This window comes from Pseudophryne corroboree, chromosome 6 (assembly GCF_028390025.1).
Source record: "Pseudophryne corroboree isolate aPseCor3 chromosome 6, aPseCor3.hap2, whole genome shotgun sequence".
In the NCBI taxonomy this organism is placed as follows: domain Eukaryota; kingdom Metazoa; phylum Chordata; class Amphibia; order Anura; family Myobatrachidae; genus Pseudophryne; species Pseudophryne corroboree.
In genome coordinates this window covers 421,726,307-421,744,660 of record NC_086449.1, presented here as the reverse complement: position 1 = coordinate 421,744,660, position 18,354 = coordinate 421,726,307, and the positions used below count along the sequence as shown (strand labels likewise).

General features: G+C 43.6%; 1 protein-coding gene across 12 annotated transcripts in view; it reads right to left on the bottom strand.

Annotated features, from left to right (window-relative positions):
• MAGI2 (membrane associated guanylate kinase, WW and PDZ domain containing 2) overlaps positions 1-18,354 on the bottom strand; it is a 1,309,326-nt gene that overhangs the window by 173,730 nt on the left and 1,117,242 nt on the right. For 11 of the 12 annotated variants that reach the window (XM_063926958.1, XM_063926960.1, XM_063926965.1 and 8 more), the window contains 2 exons: positions 17,578-17,609; positions 16,039-16,228 (listed from right to left, as the gene is read on the bottom strand). In XM_063926958.1, the coding sequence (XP_063783028.1) occupies positions 16,039-16,228; positions 17,578-17,609 (222 nt within the window). The remainder of the gene's footprint in view (positions 1-16,038; positions 16,229-17,577; positions 17,610-18,354) is intronic. The other variant, XM_063926956.1, reaches the window with a different exon arrangement.

Sequence of the window (18,354 nt, the reverse complement as noted above, 5' to 3'; positions counted from 1 at the left end):
CACATCACTAGTAGTCCACACTACCCACAGTCAAATGGATTGGCAGAGCGTGCAGTCCGCTCTGCAAAGCGCCTAATGGAGAAGTGTGCAGGAGATGGATCGGACACTTGGCACTGTTAAACTTGAGAAACACGCCCCAAGATGGACTTTCATCCCCTGCACAGTGCCTATTAGTACGGCACACCAGCATAGGCATCCCAATGGCAAAGCAGCTCCTGCAACCCAGAGTAGAGTCACAGGTACGGAAGACATCAGCAAGTGCAGAATGGCTGTCAAAGATTCTTATGACAGAACAGCATATTGCCTGCCACCGCTGTCTCCAGGCCAGCCTGTCCACATGCAAACCGAGCAAGGAATGGCAGTGGTACAGCATCCTGCAGGTCGTCCAAATAGCTACAGTACGTGGTACAGTCTGATAATGCCCTCTATAAATGCAACTGCCGCCATCTGTTAAGTGTACCTGAAGAAAGCTCTACACAGCCTGACTCATCAGTTTCTACCACAGCTGCAAACAATGTCGGTGATGATTTGCATTGCATGGACAGTCCTTCCTCAGAGACCACTTCTGAAGTAATAGAGCCCTCTGGTGTCACAGTGGACATGCCTAGAGGTTCCCAGTGTACCATTACCAGATCGGGCCGTGTGTCCAAACCAAAGTTCCAAGACTTTATTGTATAATGTATTTTCTTTTGTTCACGCCTAACATTGTCACATTGTTGCATTTATTTCATCTATGTTCTGCATCCTTCCAGTTTGAAAGGGGGGATGTAAATGCATGCTGTGCATCATGGGAGATGATGTCATGCCGAGGTGACTCACTTACTGTTTGTCTCCTGTTACTTCCACTTGGTGTCTGACTCATGCTGAGTAAAGACCTGTATTACACTGATGCTGCAAGTGTCATCCTGATTTTGTTGTTACACATCTACAGGTCTACTGGTAAATCTTATAGTGTGTGTATGTACCTAGCTTAAACTAGAAGAATCCTTGTACTCGTGAGATTCTACAATCTATAATACAGTAATAATGTATCCCCCTATCATGTAGGACTATTTCACTTACAATGTATATTAAGTTATTAAAAAGCCCACCTGCCCATACAGCATTGTGTGCCATTTGATAGAGTTTACTGTTGTGCAAACTATTAGATGACAACTGTGAGGACTCTTATCTGTTGTTTAACTTAATCACATAACCAAAAGGAATACACTGTACAGAGAGAAAAATCAATGTTGTTTGCTCCACTGAAATGAGCTTGGCAGCTTTGTTCTATTGCAGTCCCTCCCGCCTTACCTGGGAGGGCATGATTGATGTCTCACTCCCAAGGATTCTGGCAGCAGTGCATTCACCCACACTAATGCCAGAGACTGCAGCACTTAATGATATGCCAGCCTGACTTCATTCAGTAATGATTAATAGCCCAGTACTTCAAATGTTACAAAAACACTGATTATAAAATAAAAGCAATTAGGTATGTGTGAAATAAATGGTTTGGCTACAATCTACGGCCTATATATGGGGAAGTTTTGTAACAGTCAGGGCCAGTTTACAGTATTTCAAACTCACATTTGTGTAAGGCTTAAAGGTAGCTGTGTGATAGCGAACAAGGTCTATAACTGGTGAACAGGTAAATCAATGATGGGATTAATTAATCAAACATAATAGATTCAGTTAAAGGTCTTTAGAGGCACAAAGAAATTGAACTCTCATTGTCTTTGTTCAAGCAAGGGCTTATCTGTATAAAGTGTTTATATTCTCCCAATGTTTGCATGAGTTTCCATGAACACTCCAGAACAAAAAATATCCTATTAGGTATGGTTGTGTATGTATGTGTGGCACTCCAGAACTGTGTGTGTGTGTGTGTGTGTGTGTGTGTGTGTGTGTGTGTGTGCGCCCCTTTAAGAAACCTTAGAGCTCCGCAGCAGCAGGAGAAGTGCTGGGGCAGGGGTGTTAACTGCAGCCCTGGGTATTTTCATGTGGCTTAAGGAGAGAAAGCAGATTGGCAAGAGGCTGCTGGGAGAAGTGGAGAGTGCTGGGAAGAAGAAGGTGGAGAGTGTGGTGTATACTGGCAGACAGAGGAACATCGGAGCAGAGTGGGAGCTGTAATCTGGAAAGAGCCACAGGACGCTGGGCAGTGAGAGCAGCGATGTTAAGGAGAGCAGCGGAGTGTTGCCAGAGAGCGGGTGTTGAGACGCCCCAGCAAGAGGACTGGACACTACGAGGCCTGGTGATAGGTGCGGTCACCGTGCCCATGTTGAGAGAGAGAGAGAGTGAGGAGCCATTACAGCGGGAATAACCAGCTTGAAATTCCATTCCCTAGGTCTGACTGAGTACTGATTGAAATGGACGGCCAGCCACAGACAAGTGTGTCTTTCAGCCTCCACCACCTGTGTTACTAGCCAATGATTAAGAAGGGTGCAGCCAGCAGTGCCATATTGTAGCAACTAAGACACATAGAAGGAGAGCTAAATCAGGACTGAGTTTCTTATAAGTTCAAGAGAAATATTTATGCTCCAAAGCAGAGTTTAAACGCAAGGATAAGAGACATATCTGTGCTAAAGGACTGAATTTGTGCAACACACACAGATAGTTATTGCTGGAAGGACTGAGCTAATTATGAAAGCGTTGATCCAGCCCTATAACTGAAGAGACAGAGGGCTTAATTAAGATCTGATCGTAGATGTGCTAAATTTAGCACATCTATGATAATTTTCTCAGACATGTGGTGGGACGCCCCGGCGCAGGGCTAGTCCGCCCCTCATGTCTGGCTCTGCCTCCTCCCCCGCACGGGTGCAAAAGCATCACATGGCGGCGATGCTTTTGCACCCGGCGAGTAGCTCTTAGGCAGGGAGCTATCCGCCGTGTCCAGGGTCGCAGCGGCTGCGTGTGATGTCATGCACCCAGCGCAACCCGCCATACCAATGGTCCGGACACACCTCTGTTGTCCACGCCGCACCCCACCAACGGCGATCTAACACCGTTGGCAAGCCCCCTCCTGCCCCGAGACCACCTCTGCCTGTCAATCAGGCAGAGGCGATTGCAGGCCAGAGATGCTTTACCATCTCACTGGGCTCCCAGGGTGTGCGTGAGCACTCCACAAAAAAATTCAGACTGCGATCGCTGCAGCGATGCAGTCTGAATTACCCCCTGAGATTGTTCCATACAAAAGCCCCTTTATTATGACAAAAGTGCCGTGGCCAAGGGACATTGCTTTTCCTTTGCTAGGTACATCTTCTTTGAAATAAAGTACTGAGTTATATTGACATTTCCCATCCAGGGATCCCCTCAATTACTGTGTGCCCATTTCCCCTATTGACAAGCTGTGGCACAACAAACTTTAATATGAGCTCCAATGAACATTGCCCGTGAAGATACTTGTTACCTTGGCTAGGGAAAGTTAGAAAGTCAGTATTTAGTATTGCTGAAACGTATTGTAATTATTATTCTTATGATCACATTATAGAATGGAATGCACAGTGTCTGATTTGATTTAGCTGATTCCAATGATGTTATGTCAATTTTGTGATTCTAATTGTGTCTAATTCTAATGATTCTTCTTTGTGATTCTCATAACTTGTCTTTTGTAAATTAGATTACCTTTTGTGGTGTGAACTGTAGGAAAATTGCATATTCCTGTTTTTCTTGTATGCCAAAGTCATCTATTTTGTGATTTTCCACCCAAGCAACGTTCCTGTTGGAATTGCTGACTCACTTATGATTCGTATCAATCTTTCCTACCTCTCTGAGCATGGTACTACGAGACAAGGTACGGGGAACAACATTTCAGGGGAAAAGTCAGTCACATAGCCACCCAACACATGTGATACCTCTTTCAACCACTTAGACATACCCTGCCAACCCCAGGGGTGCTGTGTGTGTATATGTGTGTGTGTATATGTGTGTGTGTGTGTGTGTGTGTGTGTGTGTGTGTGTCAGGGAATTTAGACGTTAAACTGCAATGTGGCAGGAACGACTATGAGTTATTACATATTCTGTCTGTACAGCAATGTGTAATATGATCTGTTACCGAATAGAATGTAGTGATAAATAAATAAATAATTAATATACATGCCACAATCAAAACATCCATTTTACTAAACAATTATGCTGGCTTTTTTTATTTTATTCATACAGTATCTTAAACAGATGCTTTACCACAATTTGATGCATGTACTGTAAACCCTTGACCCAATCCATGGTTCATTAAGTTGTGGTGCCCAATGATTATGTTCATCACTGGGACATTGCAGCCAGCCTAATTGCATTACAAGGACATGCCATGTTTTAGATGGCAATGATGATTATTTAATTTTTTTGTATCAGAGTTTATTTCATATAGCCCACGCCTTTAATTCTTTGTTACTTTGCTAAAATTTGCAAAACAATAGTATACTGATTGTAAAGAAAAAAAAAGTGTAGGAAAAAATATGTTAACATATTTTATGTACATATGTTCTAGCCATCATTTTAGTTGATTACCTGTAATTGATTGTCTTGACATTGATTAGTTAATGATATATTTATAGTGAATTCATTTCTATTTAATCTAAACAGATTATTTTTTCTTGCTCTATGTATACAGTATGTATAATGACATCTATATTTCAAATTTTTGATTTGTCTATTTGTATTTCTATTTAACAGGTTTGTCTACTTTTGACAACCCTTTCTCAAAAAAAACATGACATCTCTTAACACTAATTATTCAGGGGCCTGCTCATATTTCCCATTACCTGCAGTAGAGTTGGGTCATTTGCAGTTTTGTCGATGGCTAAAATCTATAGCTCACAATACTTTTCTATGGGAGAGTTATTAAAAAGCTTTGGACATGGTGTAATGCATTGTTTTCTGCACTGTGTTAGGTATAGAGCAGAGGTAAATCATTCCACAAAACAGACAACCTGTCTAACTCAAAAAAGTTTGTATGCTGTAAAACTGGCTACAGGGTGATCAAACCTTTGGCAGGTGGTGAAGGCAGACTAACTATTCCATCCAATCTATTAGAAAGTGTATTATATTATTTGAAGATAGGTAAGGAGTACTTTTATAGAAACTATGCTCAAGGTTCTAATCTTAACTTAAAGAATATATAAGGAAGGTGTCACAACTGAGGGCTGGTGCCGGTAGCTGGAAGCCTCAGTTGTACGGGCTGACGGATACCGGAACTTAGGAGGGGAAAGTAGCCTCCTGGACATGCATTCGGACAGTAGCAGTAAATGCCCGAAGACGTGACCACGACAACTGAGAATGTCTTTGAGGGTTTTTATTAAATAAAAAGTCATATAAGGTGCAATGAAAAATAAACGTCAATGGTAAGAATTGGGAACACAACTGGTTGTGACCAGTAATCCAAGGAATAACTAAAAGTTCTGTATAATACTTAGGAACCCAGGTGAGGTAAAACGTGATGCTGGGGACGGCAAGTGAAACAGTAACTAATAATAGAGTTCATGAATAAATGAGAAATGAAGCTGGGGTGTGCAGGGAAACAAAAGATGAAGCTGGGGTTCGTAGGAACACTGTAGACGAGGTTGTGGTTCGCAGGAACACTGTAAGAGAAGCAGGGGTTCGCAGGAACACTGTAGGAGAAGCTGGGGTTCGCAGGAATACTGTAGATGAAGCTGGGGTTCGAAGGAATATTGTAGATGTAGCTGGAAAATGGCTGCTGGAAAGCCAGAGTATAGAAACTATAGAACTGGGTGCGGGAGCAAAGGAGACTGGTTGCACCACAGGGTTTGGTCACTGGGAAACTGGAGCTGCACCGCAGAAGGGAATCACCGGGGAGTCAGGCTGTAATGCAGAAGAAGTCTACAGGAGAATCCACAGAGAACTGCACACTGGAAACACTGGAGGGACAATTGAAACACTGACGCCTTCTGGGTGCTGGGACAGGATATTTATACCTGCTGGACAGCAGGGATTGGTGGCAATTACTCCCTGGCTCCAGCAGCACTACGGATAGGTGAACTGACAACATGTGACCAGAGTCCAAGATGGCCGCGCCCATTGACAGAATCTGAATCTAAGCACTGGGAAACATGTGCAAACAACAATGGCGGCGGAGGCTGCAGCACAAAAGACTCCACGTGCCCAACGCGCACTGCGGCCGCAGAGACAAGAGCAGCGGGCGAGGCACACAAGGACGCACATCCAGCAGTGGAGCACAGGTGCAGCAGGGACGGCCGCGACGGGGCCGAAAGCGCCGCACCTCCCTGAGTACATATACTGAGGTGACTGCTGAAACCAGTGCTGCAGGCAAAAGACAAACTAAGGCCCGGCCCTGGCTCGCTGAGCTAACCTCAGGAGGCACCTAACAGGTAGAAAGCGGTGTCTCAGTACCCGGATCATGATAGCACCCCCCTTTAGGAGTGGCCCCAGGACACTTCTTAGGCTTTCGTGGAAACTTGGAGTGAAATTTTTGGACCAACTTAGGAGCATGAACATCGGGAGCATGAACATCGGAAGCATTTGTCCAGGAATGCTCTTCAGGGCCATAGCCCTTCCAATCTATCAGATACTGGAGATGACCATATCTAAAACGAGAATCCAGTATCTTGGTGACCTCGTACTCAACACCCTGTTGAGTCTGGACCTTGGGAGCAGAGGGTAACGCAGAATGGAAACAATTCAATATCACTGGCTTGAGGAGGGAAACATGGAACGTCTTAGGAACTTTCAAGAACGGCGGTAGCTGGAGTTTGTAAGCCACTGGGTTAACGTTTTGCTCAAATCGAGAAAGGACCGATATAGCGGGGAGCAAATTTCATACTCGGGAACCTCAGTCGTAAATTCTTCGTGGATAGCCAAACGCGGTCACCAACTTTAAGGGCAGGAATTGCCCTACGCTTCTTATCTGCAAATCTCTTGTACCTTGAGGATGCTTTCAAGAGGGTTGCACGAACATTCTTCCAGTTATTTGAAAACTGTCAAATCGTGATGTCAGCTGCAGGCACCGAGGTTGCTGGAAGCGGCTGGAACTCAGGAACTTTTGGGGAAACCCATAGTTGGTGAAGAATGGTGTGGAGGAAAATGAAGAATGGTACTGGTTGTTGTGGCAGAACTCAGCCCAAGGGAGCAGTTGAACCCAGTCATCCTGGGATGAGGATACATACATACGGAGGAAGGCCTCCAAGTCTTGATTCACCCTCTCAGTTTGCCCGTTGGTTTGAGGGTGATAGGCCGTAGAGAATTTTAGCTTGACTTGGAGCGCTTGACAGAGACTTCACCAGAACTTGGCCACAAACTGAACACCTATATCGAAAATTATTTCTGCAGGGAGACCATGCAACCTGAAGATCTCTTGAATGAAGACTTGTGCCAACTTGTAAGCTGACGGAAGACCGGTGAGAGGGATGAAATGAGCCATCTTGGTGAACCGGTCAACCACCACCCAGATGGTATTGAATTTATTACACACAGGGAGGTCTGTGACCAAATCCATCGAGAGATGAGTCCACGGACAATGAGGAACAGACAAAGGAACCAGTTGCCCAGCGGGTGACTTGCGGGGTACTTTGTTTTGGGCACATTTTGGGCAGGAGGCCACAAATTCAGCAATGTCCTTCTTTAGGGTCGGCCACCAGTATGATCTGGAAACAAATTCTAAGGTCTTGCGTATGCCCGCGTGCCCGGCAAAGCGAGAGGAATGTGCCCAATGCAAGAGCTTCCTTCTGAGAGCCGGTTTCACGAAATTTTTCTCTGGCCGGGGCATAGGATCAGTCCTCACTGTGGAGAACCCCACTGGATCAATAATATAATGCTTGTCAGTAGACTCAGACTCATTTTCTTGCTCCCAGGAGCGGGAAAGGGCATCGGCCTTTTGATTCTGTGACCCTGGACAGAACTGCAACTTGAAATCAAATCTGGAGAAGAAAAGTGCCCACCTGGCTTGGCGAGGGTTAAGACACTGAGAGCCTTTTAGGTATAGGAGGTTCTTGTGATCCGTCATAATGGTGATGACATGAGAAGCTCCTTCTAATAAGTACCTCCACTCTTCCAAAGCGAGCTTAATCGACAAAAGTTTTTGGTCGCCGATGGCGTAATTCCGTTTGGCAAGAGAGAACTTTCATGAAAAGAAGCCACACGGATGTAAATGACCATCATTAGCTCTTTGAGACAGTACTGCGCCCATTCCAACAGAAGAGGCATCTACCTCAAAAAGAAAAGGCAAGGTGGTGTCTGGCTGTTTCAAAATCGGAGCAGAGATGAATCTTTGTTTTAACAAATGAAAGGCTTGGATAGCTTCTTCTGGCCATTTGGAGGAATTGGCACCCTTTTTGGTAAGAGCCGTAATTGGTGCTACAACGGTGGAAAAGTCTCGAATAAATTTCCTGTAGTAATTGGCAAACCCTAGGAACCTCTGGATGCCCTTGAGGGTTACAGGAATTGGCCAATCTTGGATTGCTTGAAGTTTCTCAGGGTCCGTCTCCAGACAGGAACCGGACACAATATACCTCAGGAACGGGATGGATTTAACTTCAAAGACGCACTTTTCCAGTTTGCAATATAAATGGTTAGTACGAAGATGGGACAGGACCTCTTTTACCCAGAACCGATGTTCCTCCAGATCATTCGCGAAGATAAGGATATCATCGAGATAAACCACAACATGGCGATACAGGATGTCTCTAAAGATTTAATTCACAAAGTGTTGGAATACCGCTGGAGCATTGCTGAGACCGAAAAGGCATGACGAAGTACTCGTAATGTCCATCACGGGTGTTAAAAGCGGTCTTCCACTCATCCCCTTTTCGGATTCGGATGAGATTATAAGCACCCCTCAAATTTAACTTCGTGAAAATAGTAGCTCCACTGACGCGGTCAAACAGCTCGGTGATAAGTGGCAGAGGGTACCGATTTTTCACTGTAATGTCATTCAGACCCCGTTAGTCTATACAAGGACGCAGGCCGCCATTTTTCTTCTTGACGAACTAGAAACCTGCACCAGCTGGAGAGGATGAAGGCCGGATGAATTCTTTAGCCAGATTTTCTTTGATATACTCTTCCATGGAGTGGGTCTCAGGCAACGATAAAGGATACGTGCATCCACGGGGAGGAGTTTTCCCTGGAATGAGATCGATAGGACAGTCCCATTCTCTATGAGGAGGAAGAATATTGGCTGATGACTAGCTGAAAACATCGGTAAAGTCTTGATAAGGAGAAGGTGGAACATCAGAAGACTTAGAGGAGGATTTGCAAACTGGAAGTACTTTCTGTAGACATGTCTTGGAACAGGAAGGACCCCACGCCAGGATATGGGTCGTCTTCCAATCAACTTGGGGATTATGCAGACGAAGCCATGGAAGGCCTAGAATCACAGGATGAGTGGCCCTTGGGATAACCAGAAAGGAAATGAACTCTGTGTGCAGGATCCCTACCCTCAGACAGATAGGTAGGGTCTTAGAGGTAATCACCGCATCAGGAATCCTACTGCCGTCCACGGCAGTTAAGGAAATAGGTGATGACAGTCTCTCAGTGGGTAGAGACCACTGCTTAACGAACTTCTCAGTAATAAAGTTTCCGGCTGCTCCTGAATCCAATAAGGCAATGAGATTCTTGGAACGCTGAGCCACCTGGAGGGAAACTGAGAGGTTACAGTCACTTGAACACGGAGAGGAATACATTACTCCTAGCCGACCCTCTCCTTGGCGGGCTAGGATTTGGAGTTTCCCGGATGCTCGGGACAGGCGTTAATGAGGTGGGAAGGTGCAGCACAATATAGGCACAGGTGGTTGGATAAACGTCTTCTGCGCTCTGCGGGAGACTGTCGTGAATGACCTATCTGCATAGGTTCGTCTTTAGGTGGAGACGGCTGACGAGGAGGCGGAGCAGAAGGAGTCTTATGAACAGAGGACCTGCCTCGCTCTATAGCCCTTTCGCGGAACCGTAGGTCAACTTTAGTGCAGAGTGATATGGGCTCATTCAGTTTCGAGGGTAAGTCTCTAGTGGCGAGCTCATCTTTGATACGTTCAGACAGGCCTTGCCAGAAAGCTGCATAGAGGGCTTCCTCATTCCAAGAGACTTCAGATGCTAGCGTCTGGAATTGTACTAAATACTGGCCGACAGTTCGTGTCCCCTAACGAAGCTGAAGGATCTCAGAAGAAGCTGACGACACTCGACCTGGCTCATCAAAAATACGTCTGAATTTTGCCACAAAGTCAGAATAGGATGACAGCAAGACATCTGATTTTTCCCATAGGGGTGATGCCCAGTCAAGGGCGGAGCCACTGAGTAGAGAGATGATGTACACCACTTTAGTGTGGTCTCTAAGAAAACTGCTGGGCTGCAACTCAAAGTGGATCTTGCACTGGTTTAGGAAACCCCTGCAGGCTTTTGGGGATCCATCATATTTGGCAGGTGTCGGCAAGTGGAGACGTGAAGGAGAACTGGGTATGGTGGGTGGGGATACCACCGGAGCTACTACCGTCGGCATACTGGATGCCCCTGACCCACGGAAGGTAGCTTGAATCTCATCCAGTCGGGAGGTGAGGTCCTGGAGACATCTAATTACATGGCCTTGCACAGCCTCCTGATGTTCTAGGTGGGCTGCCAGTTCTTGCATCGGCCTTGTCCCTTGGACTTGGTCTCCGACCGGATCCATTAGGTCAGTGCTTACTGTCACGATTGAGGGCTGGTGCTGGTAGCTGGAAGCCTCAGTTGTAGGGGCTGACGGATAGAAAGTAGCCTCCTGGACATGCGTTAGGACAGTAGCAGTAAATGCCCGAAGGCGTGACCACAACAACTGAGAATGTCTTTGAGGGTATTTATTGAATAAAAAGTCATATAAGGTGTAAAGAAAAATAAACGTCAATGGTAAGAATTGGGAACACAGCTGGTTATGACCAGTAATCCAAGGAATAACTAAAAGTTCTGTATAATACTTAGGAACCCAGGTGAGGTAAAACGTGATGCTGGGGAAGGCAGGTGAAACAGTAAATAATAATAGAGTTCGTGAATAAATGAGAAATGAAGCAGGGGTGCGCAGGGAAACAAAAGATGAAGCTGGGATTTGTAGGAACACTGTAGACGAGGCTGGGGTTCGCAGGAACACTGTAAGAGAAGCTGGGGTTCGCAGGAACACTGTAGGAGAAGCTGGGGTTCGCAGGAATACTGTAAATGTAGCTGGAGAATGGCTGCTGGAAAGCCAGAGTATAGAAACTATAGAACTGGGTGCGGGAGCAAAGGAGACTGGTTGCACCACAGGGTTTGGTCACTGGGAAACTGGAGCTGCACAGCAGAAGGGAATCACCGGGGAGTCAGACTGTAATGCAGAAGAAGACCACAGGAGAATCCACAGAGAACTGCACACTGGAAACACTGGAGGGACAATTGAAGCACTGACGCCTTCCTATACTTTAACCTTCTCAAAGAGATGGTCTACGTGCTTTGTATGTAGTGGTTTCTGTCATATATTTTGGACCACAGTTTAATATCCAAATTCTAATCTTAATGAGTATTTTACTGAAAGTGCAATATGAATAAATTTTTTAATGATTCAATTTAGATATGTTTTCCTTTATTCTTCATTAAGGTTGCTAATAATAGTGCGCACCAGGATGTGATGGCTTCGTTGCCATAGAAGCAGGTCACTTCCGGTGACCGCACGTGCAACTGAAAAGAATCCTCCCACTTTTAGTTAGTTTTTTCTGTGCCTCTTGATAATGGTATAAAAGCTAGTAATAGCGTACATCAGGAAGTGACGGCTCCATTGCTATAGAAACGGGTCACTTCCGGTATTATAGATGGTTGCTAACAACAGTGCGCACCAGGACATGACGGCTCTGTTGCCATAGAAATAGGTCACTTCCGGTGATCGTACATGTAGCCGAAGAGAATCCTCCCATTTTTCGTCACCTCTGTGTTCCCCAGCAACGCGAATAACATGCGCATCAGGAAGTGACGGCTCCGTAGTTATAGAAGCGGGTCACTTCCTTTATTGTATACCCACGTGATTTGTGAGTGGGGCTGGATGTGCTGAGTGACGGATGGCTGTCCCTATGAACAGACAGCCTTATAGGAAGTCACTCAGAGCGGTGTCATGTGATCGGCAATACGATCACACGACTGATTATTGGAATGTAAACAAAAGGTTTTTTTAAGGGATCTATGAATAGTTTGGTGAACATTATTTCATGAGTGTTTTTATTTTTTAGTCTCTGCTGTTTCTGCGTAATTTAAGATTTGAAATTATGATGCTTGGTTTTAATTGATTGTTTATGCAAATTAATTGATGACATCATTTCCCCTATAAAAAGGGGTAAAACTTGAACACCATATTACCCTTTGACAAAGCTGCCTGGAGCGGCGAAACGCGTAAGGAAACATTGCTCCAGACCATTGGACGTCATTTAAGGCAAACCTCACTGGCTCCAAATCCAGGACGACCCACCTCTATGCTAAAAGTGAACCAGGATCCCGATTCCATTTGGTCCAACAAGGAATAACTTCCAGGATTCATCCAAAGTGGAACACAGTGTGCAGGACATTACAGCGTCATTATAACAGACTGTGAACCAGAATCCATTCCAGATCCCTGCATTGGAACACATGTTGGGTAACAAACTACATTAGTCCTGGCCTAATTTAGACTCTGTGTCCGAATACTAACATATGGACCTTTGCCTTATTAAGGTCAATTTTGAGGAGCATAGTGTATGTCCATGAATTGGTCTATGAGCATTTTTATTTTTATCATCAATTTTTTTATATATGCTTGGTAATTCAGTATGTTGTAATTATTAAATTTATACATTATTAGCATCAGTTGTATAAGCGCTGTAATTTTTATTTTTTTGTTACTTTCGTTAAGGAGATTGACTTCCTCCTACCTACAGTAGCTTGGAGGAACTACTCATTTCAGCGCCTGTTTATTATATACTTGATATATAATTTTTTTGCGGGAGCAAAGGAGACTGGTTGCACCACAGGGTTTGGTCACTGGGAAACTGGAGCTGCACAGCAGAAGGGAATCACCGGGGAGTCAGACTGTAATGCAGAAGAAGACCACAGGAGAATCCACAGAGAACTGCACACTGGAAACACTGGAGGGACAATTGAAGCACTGACGCCTTCTGGGTGCAGGGACAGGATATTTATACCTGCTGGACAGCAGGGATTGGCTGGCAATTACTCCCTGGCTCCAGTAGCACTACGGATAGGTGAACTGACAACATGTGACCAGAGTCCAAGATGGTCGTGCCCATTGACAGAATCTGAAGGGGAACTAAGCACTGGGAAACATGTGCAAACAACAATGGTGGCGGAGGCCGCAGCACAAAAGACTCCATGCGCCCAACGCGCACCGCGGCCGCATAGACGAGAGCAGCGGCCGAGGCACACAAGGACGCACATCCAGCAGTGGACCACAGGCGCGGCAGGGACGGCCGCGGCGGGGCCGAAAGCGCCGCACATCCGTGAGTACATATACTGAGGTGGCCGCTGAAACCAGCGCTGCAGGCAATAGACAAACTAAGGCCCGGCCCTGGCTTGCTGAGACCACCTCAGGAGGCACCTAACAGGTAGAAAGCGGTGTCTCAGTACCCGGATCGTGACAGCAGGCTTTCTTTTTTAGGGTGGACTGAGCCTTTAAAGCTTGATTTATATATTTTTTTTTTTAAATTTCACTAAGTACATGTTAGGATTCATTTTGTCAAGCAATTAGGTAAAAAAAGGAGATTTGCCAATCTGAAAAAGGAACCTTATAACTTTCTTAGACATAGATACAGATGCTCTATTAGGGTATTTGTACATATAACCTAATAATACTAAATCTGGTGGGCAATAGTCAATACCTCTTTTCAGTGGTGGCTTCAGAGGTGGGGATGCAGCACAGTCCAAAATTCATATGGGAGCCACCCCAACTGACAGTGAGTCCTGGACTGCGATGTTTGGCAGTTGGTGTGCCTTCCCTATGTGAATTTTGCACTGTGCTGCAGTCCTAACAAGGAGCAGCCACTGCCTCTTTTGCTCCTTGATTTTGCCAGCCTTTTGGAAGTGACGTGGGTGTGAGGCGTGCATACAGAGCAGGGATGCCTGTTTCAAACAGATAATTTGCACCCAGCACGGGGTAGGCTAAAGTGCTGATACTAATCGTGATGTTTGTGGCTGTGGACAGAAAAACAGTGGATGATGCAACCATACGCATCAAGCTGTATGGATACTCAGATTAGCGTAGATGTAGTGAATCTGAATGCCTTTGCTGTCAGTACTTACGGCCGCTTTGCCCCCGACTCAGAATCAGACCTATTATGCGTATATATAAACATCCCTGGATACCCATGATTATAGCACCCATCTTTATATCTATCAAATAGTAACCTTTAAATAAATCAACTTGCATTTTGGTGGACCTGATGGTACCTGACTATAATAGAAATGTTTCATAGTTGTCATATAAAATGTGTCATTGTGACATTTTGATTTTAGCCTACTTTATCCCCATGCCAACACACTTTGTCTTCTTAAATAACAGGAGAAACTAGGGGGTATATTAACTAAAGGTTGATTTTGGTTGATTTCAGAATGATTTAAGACCGATCTTAAATCGATGTTGGGCTTCCAGGGTTAAAACACACATTTACTAACAGTTCAAATTAATATAAAAAAAATCATCTGCTAGTAAATGTGTGTTTTAACCCTGGAAGCCCAACATCCTTTAGTAAATATACTGGAAGCTTATTTCCATCTAACATACTGTATATATAGCCAAGGGTGAAATCTTTTATAGAGATTCGGTATCAAAAGAGTTCCAAACAGGGAGCCATGCACCAGAAAGAGAATTGGCGCCCCCTACTCATTTTTCCAATAGGGACATAAGGCGCATGCCTCGAGGGGAAGAGACATGACAAAACTGACCCCAGAGAAAGCCCATGCTATGATGCCCCTTTACACACACACACACACACACACACACACACACACACACACGCACGCACGCACGCACGCACGCACGCACGCACACACACACACACACACATATATATAATCAAGCAGATCCATGCAGTGTGCAGCCACACATCCAATCCCTAGCAGCCACACATTACATAGATCTGCCAAGCTGATCACCACATCCACAAAGTTCATGATAGGTTTCAAATAGTTAAAACTCTCCACCTTGGAATTCTCTAACTTTCTATGCAAGGGCAGATAGCTCAATGAATAGAGTGTCCCCTGCAATGTTATAGGCCATGGGTTTGAATCCTGGGCACATCAGCATCCTGAAATGTAATAAAGGACAGTGCGACTGAACAACAAAGAGCTATCAAGTCAATCCATGAGTGCTGTGTAGGTATTAGCGACAAAAGGGATGGGGGTAGGAGAAAGGGGTTGTCAGGAGATGCTGGGCTTCAAAAAGGGAGGAAGCAAGAAGTGAAAATAATTAGATAATTAATAATTGACAAGTGCTGCTTACAGCGCCCCTACCCTGCAGCGCTATGTGTGGAGCACACTCTGCACACACCTAGTAATGGCCTTGATACAAACAGACAACCAAACACCTCCTACAGTCATTGGGGAAACCAGCTACTCAATGTAATGTGGAGGAGTTGTGTTTAGAGTAAGATTTTGGTTAGCTACTGCAACACATAAATAATTCCTATAAAGGAAAGCATTAAGTACATAGTGTTAGGAGCAAAGATTCAATACCAACATAAAATAAAAATACAAAATAAAAATACACAAATGAATAAGGACATCTCTGCAAACTTAGGTGACGTCTTTTTCCTCTAATTAGAACAAAGCAAACATAAGCAATGTGTGCTTTCACACCTAAATGAGCACTTGAATCTTTTTAGTGTAACAACCATAGCTGCAACAAATAAAAAAGAATTTCAAAATAATTTTCCAATCAAAGGTTTGCGTTAAAGTAAATGCATTAATTATAGAAAGTGTATGTTTAAACAAAGCAGTTACAATTCAGTTGTTTATTTACAACGCAGAAATGGTTGTATGCTGTTACAGAAATACTGTCACAATCAGGTGTTATTTATATGCAGCTGGTATATTTTCTAGATTTATTTTAGCATTTAGTAATTTACTTACGCCTACTTTCATAAATTGCTCTTGATTTCTCATAGAGTTCATAGGGGTCAGGTTTTCTTGGATCAAAGGCATCTGTAGAATCAGGAAATGAGCTTCTATGTAGCGTTGGCGGGTATGGAAGATTTGGTGGTAATGATGGTGCTGATAAACTAGTTTGGGGGCTTCCTTGATTCTCCCACCGTTCCATCATCTACAACACAACAACAGAATTTACGTCTTGATCAATTCTTCCATGCAACAGTGCTGGTCATCATGCATTTAATAGTAAAAACAGTTGTAACTATATGGTTAAGAAAGGGCATTTCCATCCGCACAACACAGAATTCTATCATAAAATGTAGGGATGAACTACAATGTTATGACCTATAAATCTGATCATCAATTTCTGCTACAGCTGAGGAGCATTTACATTTGCTTGATCTATCAGACTATCATCTGTCGGATCAATCTTTAAAACTGGATCTATCAGCCTATCATCTATCGGACCAATCTTTAAATATTATAAAACTCATTTACAATAGCTTCTTCAGTACTTCCACATGGTATTACAAATTCCGACTTGATCATATCAGTAAAGTGAAGGCCAATAAACACAAGTAGACAAATTCATTTTAGACATCTTAAAAGCAGAAATTGAGATAGGATCACAAAACACTTCAGCCATAAACTATTCAAATATAATCCCAAAACTGCAACTGAATGCTGTCACCACCCAATGACACATTTGTCACAAAGTTATAATACAAAATTAGATTTTTTTTATTAACTATTTTGGACACCACTGACAAGACATTATGGTGCTGGATCAGACCATCATGCATCTCAATAATCTGTAAAGTATTTCCCAGAAATTCATTTATACATAATTGTATATATCAATATGAGTCAACATTATATTTTTAAAGTGGCATCAGACGTGGTAACACCAGAAGACTCACATTATGTTATCAAAGCACCAGCAAGAAGTATCTATGAAGCTCAGTGATAGGTCATCATATGGCTACCTTGTTAATCTACAGAAATGACATCAACACCATTCAAACACTTTCTACTTAATCTTCATAATCTGCATGAATGCCGAAATGCAAACTGGTCACACTGATGACAGTAATATGCTCAGAAGGACTCTGAGAGCTACTAGCTATCCATTTCTGGTCAATCTAATAATGAATGCATCATGCCAGTAGGCTAAAATACAACTCAAAACCAATTAGCAACTCTCATTCATTTAAGTGGGTAACAGAATAACCATACACCTTCAAGCATGTTTATCTACTGTAACAACGTAACAATTTTTCAAATGGAATCTAACTGCCCTTTATCGGCTGTACAACATTTATTTTTGTCTGAATTTTACATTTACTAACACACATGGCTGGAAAACTGTACTGGAAGATAACATTGCTGTCCCTAGAAAACAGCTTAAACACAATGCAGCAAATCACATCAATATTGACGTTTCTCTGAAACAAAGTGTGTAATCACAAGTCATGACAAATCTACATCACCAAGTTTAATATAAATAAAAAAAGAACTTACAGGCTTGGAACTTTTCCACGGAGAGAAGAAACCTGAAAACAACGGAAGCGTGACAACATTAGCCTTGCGTGACCATCATATCACTATTCTACTCTTGCATTAAAGACAGAAATAGCTGTAGAGCTGGTTAAATGTACGGCTTTAGAAATATAAATTACCATTAAATAGATAAAATATATATACACTAACGCAGATATATATTACTATGTAACATATAATAATCCTTTACAAGGGGCCAGTTTAACATTATTTCTTATTTAAACACTTTTTTTTATTGTGTGCTAGTAAAAGGAAAAGTGGTGTATATATATTTAAGTAACGTAGACCAAAGATGAAACGTTCCATTGTGCATTACAGTGAGGTGCTCTGCCAGCAGGACTCAGCAGGATCTGAGTTTTATTTCATACACATTGGATACACAACAGACCCTCTTTCAAATAAAACCATTTCTCATCCATTCAAAACAATAAATAAGGCGGCAGTGGGGCATTGGCAAGTGTTCTGTCTTATCATCACATGTCACAGCAATAAGGAATGATTTGTATGGAGGTATGTAACAAAAACTCCTGCTGTGACTGTGGCTCTGATATCTCTTTTCTGCTAGCCCTGGCAGTGCACATCAGAAGATCCCTCTATGGCAATGCCCTCCCATTGGGTTGGAGCAGATAACACCACCTGAAGATGCTGGTAGCTATCGGGACCAAGCTGAGCTTTTTGGATCTTGGTAAACTGGTACAGACCACAGCCCCCAGTGAGAATAATGGGTACTGTGGTCTG